This window comes from Cynocephalus volans, chromosome 11, assembly GCF_027409185.1.
Source record: "Cynocephalus volans isolate mCynVol1 chromosome 11, mCynVol1.pri, whole genome shotgun sequence".
In the NCBI taxonomy this organism is placed as follows: domain Eukaryota; kingdom Metazoa; phylum Chordata; class Mammalia; order Dermoptera; family Cynocephalidae; genus Cynocephalus; species Cynocephalus volans.
This window is the reverse complement of record NC_084470.1, coordinates 49,721,082-49,731,074: the sequence shown is the minus strand read 5'-3', so window position 1 is coordinate 49,731,074 and position 9,993 is coordinate 49,721,082. Positions and strand designations below refer to the sequence as shown.

The window sequence follows — 9,993 nt, the reverse complement described above, 5'->3', positions numbered from 1 at the left end:
CAGAGCATTACAACTTACTGGAGCAGAAATCCACAAGAAATCTCTGCAGAAACCAGTGCTGGAGTAAGAAGACTTGGACTTTGACAAATTGCTGGAGGCTCAATGTGGGCAACTCTGAGAGTTAAAAACTCCAGAGAAGAAACCCCCCACATCCGTGAGTTTTACCTCTAGCTCTACTGGCTTCATGCAGTGAACACGGGACAAAAATCCCCTTGTGCTTCAGCAGGGGGAGGAAAAAAGTAGCCATTTGAAATAAACCAGAGCATTGTGTTCTTCTTCACAAGGACTACCCTCAAGAGAAACTACTTTACCACAGCCTCACACAATAGGGTTTTATCAGAACCTAACTGACCCAGGGGAAGAGGAATGCCCAACTTAAACCTGCTCTAGCTATCCTGTCCCACCTAAGAAGGGGTGGAAGACTGAGAAGCACTTGTGAAGCTCACTGTTCACAGCCCAGATACACAGGCTCGCTACAAGACTGACACCTAATCATAGGACTATAGAATGTTTTTCCTCTCCCCTCACCTTACCACCATATCATTAAAGACCCATTTACCAGGATTCCCTTTACGTAGTACACCACATCCAGCTTTCAACAAAAGATTACAAAGCATCTAAAAAGGCAAAAACGCAGTTTGAAGAAGCAGAGCAGGCACCAGAACCAGATTCAGATATAACAAGAATGCTGGAATTCAGACTGGAAATTTAAAACAACTATGATTAAGACGCTAAGGGGTCTAGTGGATAAAATAGACAGCATGCAAGAACAGATGTACAATGTAAGTAGAAGACAGAAATTCCAAGAAAGAACCAAATAGAAATACTAGAGATCGAAAACACTGTAGCAGAAATGAAAAATGCCTTTGATGGGCATATTGGTAGACTTGGCTGAGGAAAGAATTTCTGAGCTTAAGAATATCTTCAACAGAAACCTCCAAAACTGAAAACGAAAGAGGAAAAACACTGAGGGGGGTGGGGAATGGAACAGAATATTCAAGAACTATGGGACAACTACCAAAGGTATAACATACATGTAATGGGAATTTGAGGAGAAAAAAGAAAGGAACAAAACAAATATTTGAACCAATAATGACTGAAATTTCTCCAAACTAATGTCAGGCACAGATCATGGAATCTCAGAGAACACCAATGCCAAAAAAACTACACCGAGGAATATTATTTTCAAACTACAAAAAAAAAAAAAAAAAAGATAAAGAAAAAATCCTGAAAGAAGCCAGAATGAGAAAAAACACACCTTACCTACAGAGGAGCAAAGATTAAGAATTACATCTGACTTCTCAGAAACCATACAAGCAAGAGAGTAGAATGAAATATTTAAATGTTGAGAGAAAAACTCACCAACATAGAATCCTGTAGCCTGCAAAATTATCCTCCAGATGTGATGGAGAAATACTCTCAGACAAACAAAAATTGAGAGCATTTATTGTAAGTAAACCTGTCTTGCAAGAAATGTTCAAAGAAGTTCTTCAGAGAGTAGAAAAATGATATAGGTCAGAAACAGAAGGAAGAGCATCAGAGAAGGTAAAATAAAAATGTTTATTTTCCTTAACCTTAATTGATCTAACAGATGTTTGTTCAAAATAATAATAGCAACAAATTAGATTATCTTTGCCTGTGTGTATATATGTATATGACTGTGTATAACTGAAATGAATGATAACAATGATACAAATGATGAGAGGGAGGAAATAGGATTATTTTGTACTGGCATTACCTGTGAAGCAATACAGTGTTATGTGAAAGTGGACTTGGATTAGTTATACATATATACTACAAACTCCAGGGCAACTACTAAACAACCATAAAAAAAAAAAGTATAACTTATTAGGCTAAGAAAGGAGGAAAATGAAATCATATAAAATTCACAAAAGGCAGAAAAAGAGTGGAAGACAAAAATGGGTACAAAGAACAAGGGCAACAAATATAAAATAATAACAAATGTGTTAATCCAATCATACCAATAGTTGATCACTTTAAATGTCATTGGTCTAAATACACCAATTAAGTCAGAGGATGTCAGAGTGGATTAAAAAATCCCAAAACCCAATTATATGTTTTGTTTTGTTTTATTTTCCCAAGAAACCCACTTTAAAGACACATATAGATTAAAAGTAAAGGAATGGAGAAAAATATAATATGCTAACACTCATCAAAACAAAGTGGAAGCAGCTGTATTAATTTCCAACAGAGTGGACCTCAGAGCAAGGAAAGTTACCAGGGATAAAGAGGGACATTATATAGTGGAGTCAGTACTCCAAGAAGACATAATAATCTTTAATGTGTATGTGCCGAACAACATAGTGTCAAAATACATCAGGCAAAAACTGACAGAAGTGCAAAGAGAAACAGATGAGTCCATTATTATAGTGGACATCCACATGCAAAAAAGTGAATCTACAAAGAGATCTTACACCCTTTACAAAAATTAACTCGAAATGGAGCATAGACCTAAATATGAAATGCAAAATTATAAGTCTTAGAAGATAGCATAGGAGAAAACCTAGATGATACAGGGCACGATAATGACTTTTTAGATACAACACCAAAGGCATGATCCATGAAAGAAATAATTGATAAGCTGTACTTTATAAAATTTAACACTTATGCTTTGTGAAAGACACTGTCAAGGGAATGAGAAGATAAGACACAGACAGGGAGAAAATATTAGCAAAAGACATATCTGACAAAGGACTGTTATAAAAAATATATTAAAAACCTTAAAACTCAGTTAACATAAGCAGTAATGAGACATATTTACATTGTGTGACTCCTGATGATTCAGTGAAAAGGCACTGATATTAATTCTGTGGTTTTCTTCCCCAAAATGAATAACTTTAATCTAATCATGAGAAAACATCAAACTAAAATTGAGAGACATTCTGCAAAATAACTAACCACTACTTCTCAAAAGTGTCATGGTCACAAGAAACAAAGACAGACCAAGATCTGTCCCAAATTGAAAGAGACTAATGAAATATGACACCTAAATACAACGTGGGATCCTAGATGGAATCTTGGACCAAAAAAAAGAGCAGTAGTGGAAAACTGACAACTTTTGCATATGGTCTGTGGGTTAGTGAATAATGTATCAATGTTAGTTTCCTAGTTTTGATAATTGTATGTGGTTATGTAAGATATTAACACGTGGGGTAGCTGGGAGACAGGCATAGGGGAATTCGATAGGAACTCTCATTCATTGCTGGTGAGAATACAAAATGGTACAGCCACTATGGATGAGTTTGGCAGTTTCTTAAACGTACTCTCACCATACGATCCAGCAAACGTACTTTAGTATTAATCCAAATGAGTTAAAAATGTATGTCCACACAAAAACCTGTACACAGATGTTTACAGCAGCTTTATTCATAATTACCAAAACTTAGAAGCAATCAAGATGTCCTTCAGTATGTGAATGGATAAACTGTGGTACAGATGATGGAATATTATTCCGTGCTAAAAAGAAATGAGCTATCAAGCTATGAAAAGACATGGAAGAAATGTAAATGCATATTACTAAGTGAAAGAAGCCAATCTGAAAAGGCTACACATACTGCACGATTCTAAATACATGGCATTTTGGAAAAGACAAAAGATAGTAAAAAGATCAGTGGTTCCTACAAGTTAGTTGGGGAGGGAGGAACAGGTGGAGCACAGAGAATTTTTAAGACAGTGAAGGTATTCTGTGTGATACTATAAGTGGATTGATGTCATTACACATTTGTCAAAACCCATAGAACATACAACACCAAGAGTGAACCCTAACGTAAATTATGAACTGGGTGATTATGACGTGTTGTCATCATAGGTTCATCAGTTGTATGAAATGAACCACTCTGGTGCAGGATGTTATTGCTGTTGTTTTGTGGCTGGCCAGTGAGGGGATCCAAACCATTGACCTTGGTAGTTATAACACCACATTCTAATCAACTGAGTTAACTGGCCAGTCCTGGAGTGGGATGTTGACAGCAGTGGAGGCTGCCTGTGTTTGGGGCCAGGGAGTATATGGCAACTCTGTACTTTCTACTCAATTTTGCTGTGAAACTAAAACTACTCTAAAAAATAAAGTCTAGGAAAAAATAAACAAACTGGGGCATATCACCTGACCCAAAGGAGGAATCCCTGAACTACTGCACTGAGCACTGCTGCTGTGCAGGAAGTAAAGCTAAGGAACCAAACCTAGTGAAATTATCTGATCTTGTTAGGAAAAATGTGCAAGTAGAGAGTTTCAATTTACTCTTGTTCCTACTCCCTTCCCCCAACATACACCATGGTCACTTTTGAGTAACTAGCACCTCCTTCATGTCCCCACAAAAGTCAGAGTTCACTTTTATAACTTGCTTATATTAAAAGCAAACTCAATCACCCACAGGCTATATGGTGCTATCAACTCCAAGGCTTCACAGCCCTTAGCTCTGAAGTAACAGGACCCACAGGCAGTCCTATCATGGATCAAAGCCCACTGCTGTTGGGAGGGATTGTGATCAGGGAGATTACTCATCCGGTAGGTAGATGAAAGGAATACAAAGGTGAGCTGGCAGGTTAGGTCAGTGGGTTAGAGTGTGGTGTTATAACACCAAACCAAGGTCAAGGGTTTGTATCCTTGTACCAGCCAACCCCCACCCCCCCCAAAAAAAAAGAAAAAAGAAAAGAGAAATACAGAAAAGCTAAGAATCTTATATGATACCCCACTATTGCAATATCAAAGCCAAGCAGGACAAGTTCAGCCCTGCTCTGAACTTTCCAAAAGGGACTCCCAAGGGCTTGAATCTGGCATCTTTCCCCTGCCCAACAGCATGAGGAAAACTAAAGATTGAGAAGGGATCAAAACACAATGCAAGGAGTTCCATATCTCACCCTATCCAGATTTCCTTCGGCTAATTTCATCCCTCCCCTTTGGGGTTTCAGTTTCCCCAACTGTACAATGGGTTTAAGCTGTTCTATATACTTAATAGATCAATACACACATTTTATAGTTTTATACACACTTTGGCTTCTCTCTATTCATATGAAAAATTAAAGTTAGTAGTGATTCCCTGACCCACTCCCCACAACTCCCCAATGATAACCACTAAAGTAAAGCATCAATACACCACTAAGGACAATTTACTCTTTATTGATTAAAAATGAAGGAATCATGCAGTAAAATACAACATCCAAAAAACAGGGGCAGGGGGAGAGTTGAATATTTTACATCTTCCATAATCTAGCACACATCATAAGGAGGAACTTCCATTTATTGATACACCAATATTCTATCTTCCAGATTTTTAAATAGTATCAGCTGGCTCTAGCATTTGGTTCAAAACTTAAGCAAACAACCCAAACGAATCCATTAGTCATTTAGAAAGATCATACATTTCACAAATAGCATTGGCACATATTAGTTTGTGCTACAGTTAGTCCCTACTTCAGGGACAAGGGGATCCTAGGGACCTAGCGATAGAGGTGCACCCTGAACTACCACACCTGAAAAGGAGTGAGGTCACTCACTAGGTTACATGCTGTCCCACCCGGGCAGTCTCGGTTCACTTATTTTCTCAGCATTACCACACAAGCCAGCAAAAGGAGTCCACCACACATCATGCAGAGGAAGAAATAACACTGTCCTGAGACTTGGTGTCGATGTCCTAATTCCCAGCAAGGCAAACAATCAACTGAAAAGAGAATACCCAGCCCACTTCTATTGTCATGCCTACCCCACTGTGGTTCAAAAGTAATGGTGGGCCAGAGAAAGTGATCAAGGGGATAGGCTGCTGCTCACTCCCAGCCTGGGTGCCAGATCACCTCCAAATAGAAAGCCAGAACAGAGTGATGTCACCACCTCTTGGTTTCATAAATTAGTAGATTATGATGGGCTTGTTTGAAACCAAATAAACAGACTCTAAGGTAAGCCACTAGTCTTGTGCCAAAGAGGACACTATTTCTTCTCCATACTCCATTCCCACCTTCCCATCCTTGCTGCCCCCACCCAAAAAAAAAAAAAAGAAAAGAAAAGAAAAGCTCGGTATTTTTCTAGCAAGCTAGTCGATCTTCTTTTCTCCCTCCGAGCTCAGCAGACTCCCTCTTTTACCAATCCTTCTAGGACCTTGGACTTTAGGTCTGATCTTCTGATCTACTCTTATCTCAACCCCCATCCCAAATCATCCCTTCTCTTCCTCCTCAACATCCATCCCTTTCCCAACATGCCTTTGCACCTAGGGCAGGTGAAGAAAGTCCATGACTAAAACTACGGGCTCAGAGTGAAAAGGTGTGGCAAGTTAGTTGTGAAGAAAGCTTTCAGATATGTTCCAAGAAAACACTAAGTAAAAGCAATCTTGTTCATCAGAACAACAATGTTGGAAAGGGCTTAAGTGATTCTCTAAAAAGGCACACTCCCCTTTCCATGGGCCCACAGCCCATCTTTGTGTGTCTTTTTAAGGCCAGATTGAGTATCCCATTCATATTTAAAACCTGGTAGGGTTATTAGCATTAGACATAGGCTGACTATGAAACAGTAGGAAAAAAGAAAAATCAACCCTACTGATTATTCACATATTGCATTATGAGTGCTCATTTTTTAAACCTAAAGAATAATTTATATTATTTCTGTAGAAAATCAAATGAACACTGTCTACTCATAAAACCTAAAGGTCACGGCACATGTGGTTTCACTTTCCATCTTGAGTCAGGTTCAGCGCACAGGAACCCCCTCCAAAGGGTCAGTGCAGGAGAGGGGGCAGAAGACAGGCCTCTCTGGCCCAGTGTGAGTCTCCTTTATTGCTGTAGAAAGCTCAGCCTTGCAAACCGATTTTCTCACAACTTGGAGGTCAAGCAAATTGATTTTCATGGGAGGAGTTTTTCAATTTAATTTTTTAAGATTTGAAAATAACACTTCTCCAATGATATGAGTTATGATTTTCCTGTTCAAAAACCACCTCTGGCAAAATTCACTTTTACAAGCCATTACTTGATGTTTTCTCTAAAAACAGTCCAAAGCTTCACTTTGAAGGATCCAATGGCTGAAGTTCGACTAGTCAGATGTTTTGCACCAGCTGAAGTTAAGGCTAGCAACCCTTTCTGGAGGGAGCAATGAAGAAGGGGGTGCCTGAGAGCAGCTTCAGCAAAACGCTTAGAAACACCATAAACAAAACAAGAACACAGTTTAGGCTGCCTCCATCTGAGGCTGTGCTTTTTCCTAATGACGGCTGCTAGAATTCACATCAGATACAAAGAAAAAAACACTAAATTAAATTCTCTGGGCTCCAGCTGAACAATCAACTTTTAATTGCTACTTCAGTGGTAAAGAGATATCCCAAGATGCCCACATCTTGGCAGGTGTGGGAGAATAGGCAGGATGAGGAAGCCCAATATAACTGCTACTTTCCACCTGGGCCATCACTGGAGTAAGGCAAGAATGAGCTGACAGATCTTCCTCCTGGGCCTTGAGGCACATGGGTCACTTCTCAGATGGAGGAAGAGACGGAACATGTGCAGTAAGTTTACTAACGGAACTCTTTTGGGGGATGCTGGCCACTGGTGATCCAACTTTTCTTTCTCTGTGGGAAAAAGGAGGAATGATGGCAGGAAGAACATAAAGAAAGACCTCTAAAATTCCTAGCCAGGAGGTTTGTTGCTGGGTTCTTTGGCAGTAGTGGGTTTAGGCCAATAGAAGCAACAGAGATACACATGTGTAGAATCCCCTTAGGCCGCCTCTTCCAGGGCTGTGGTTTAGCTGATGCTGAGCTGGGCAAATCCTATTAGTTTACCATCATCAGGAATATCCGAGCTTTCAACACCAGATGCCTGAGAACCAAACAAAATAACAAGTTGTGGCTATTTATAAACAAAATTGTAGGTAGCAATTAAAACTGATATGGGACTGTGGGTGACAGGTCCCTAGGATACAAACAGGAGGTTCATGGAGATGTTTCTTCCAGAAAAGATGGGGGCTGGGAGTCAGATTGGCTAACAATTTCTCCTGAGAATGGACAAGGGCCTGGGGTCACAGGCTTCCTGGGAGGGAGAGAGAATGGGAGGCCATTCATAGGGAGACAACAGCCCAGGGCCTCAGGGGGGCTAAATAAACACAATCCATCATATTTTAGTATTCTCATCACTCAGGGAATATAGAAGTTGGTCTGCAGAGGCTGCTGGTATATAAAAGGTAAAATGATTTAATAAGGAAGAAGGGATGAATACCAGTTTGAAAGTGACAGATCGATTTGACTGAGGTTCTTCCACAATTTTCTGCAAATTAGCTGCCACTGTAATCATACAAAAAGAGAAAGTAATGAATGAGAAGCTATAAATATCTACTTTCAACCATATTTAAAAAGCTTAAGTGGTAGTTAGGAATATTCTATGTTCAATCAAAATGGAAGCTGAAAGACCAATCACTCCCCAAATGAAAGTATCTTTTAAACTCATCTCCAAGTAGTACAAGTAAATCTTGAATTACTGTCAAATTAACTTTCTTTACAATGTTGTATTAACCTAGGAAAGTCACTCAGGTGAAAGCAGTACGATCTGCCTATTTATGAACCAGAAAGCCCCAGACCAGCAGTCAACAAACTAGGGCCTGTGATCTATTTTTGTTCTGTTGGCAAGCTAAGAATAGTTTAAAAATGACAGAGACTGTACATGGCCCACAAAGCCTAAACTATCTGCTATCTGGCCTTTCAGAGGAAAACTGTGTGGAGATGACCTGCCCTAGACAATTGTCTTTTCCCTAAGCAACATGTACCTGTGGCCTGACTGTGCCTTCTTTCCTTCCTGCTTTTTCTAGGATGAAATCTCTACGGATTTTTGCTCATCTCTGGGCCAAAATAGATTAGATATGGCCAAGCTTACTTTAACTTGTGACTTTTATTATCATTTCTACTAGTTTCCCAAAGACCTGGGTGTGCTTTAATTTACATAATTGGAGGTTATAAAGCAAATTCAGAAGATCATTTTTATTACTATTTTTTTTTTTTGACAAGAAACTGTCCCCAATACCTGTAATTTCAGCAAAGCCAAGAAGCACTTTGAGAACCATAAGACCTACTCAGTGGTATAAAAACCTGTTTTTCTAGGTACTGAGAACACAGAGACACAGGGCCCAAGGGCAGAGCACAATGTAGTTACCTATTACTAAATCCCTTCCATCGACCAGGCCAGCAGAAATGAGTTCCTGAGAGACACCCTCAGCTGTATCTGCAAGGACAAAGAAGAAGGTGCTCCATTTCTTGCATATATGCATGTCATTACTAACTCTCAGAGCCTGTGTGGGTGTCAGCCCTGCCAGACCCAAGCTAGCTGCTAAATCCACAGAATCAAGAAGGCAAGCAGGATCTTCCTCCTACACTAGGATTTTTCCTATTGTTGGGGATTATCTCAAGTGAGGAACTCTCACAGGTCTAGGTAGAGGACAGAATCTGTATGAACCAGGTGACAAATATCAGCTCAATGTAAAGATAACTTTCTAAATGATATAATTTAGATGGGTTCAGGCCCTTGTCAAAAGAGCACCTGACAATGATGCTGCAGAAGACATTCCTATTTTTGAGGGTAACCCTGGACCTGAGCTCTCTGAGCTGAGACATGATGTTGAATACGGAACATCTCCAGGGCAAATAGAATAATTTATTCTCAATTAAAACTTGAGAAAACAAATTGCAATCTCTTCTCTTTGGAACTCATACTCCAAGTTTTTTGCAAAAATCACTTTCTTTTTTATACTTGTCGGCTTTTCTTCTTTTCTAGTTATCGTTAAGTGGTACAATCTGAGCAATGGGTGTAACTAGAAACTAAAACGACTAGGACAGAGCATTAACAATAAACCTCATTAACCTTAACTCAATTAACCTCATCTCCAACCAGCTCAATGGTGCTGGTTCCCAAGGACTCGACACTGAGCCCCTCAGAGGGAATGGGAGTATCGCTGGGGAGGGTGTATGTGTGTACACACTCACACAGATGACCAGCAATTTGAATTAATTCCTGAAAATG

General features: G+C 39.6%; 1 protein-coding gene across 1 annotated transcript in view; it reads right to left on the bottom strand.

The window, feature by feature from the left end:
* Nucleotides 1-5,121: 5,121 nt before the first annotated feature.
* OXSR1 (oxidative stress responsive kinase 1) overlaps nt 5,122-9,993 on the bottom strand; it is an 89,779-nt gene continuing 84,907 nt past the window's right edge. Inside the window, exons 16-18 of the mRNA XM_063114465.1 lie at nt 9,130-9,198; nt 8,203-8,267; nt 5,122-7,806 (exon numbers count right to left, since the gene is read on the bottom strand). Coding sequence (XP_062970535.1) covers nt 7,732-7,806; nt 8,203-8,267; nt 9,130-9,198 — 209 coding nt within the window. The 3' untranslated portion in view covers nt 5,122-7,731. The remainder of the gene's footprint in view (nt 7,807-8,202; nt 8,268-9,129; nt 9,199-9,993) is intronic.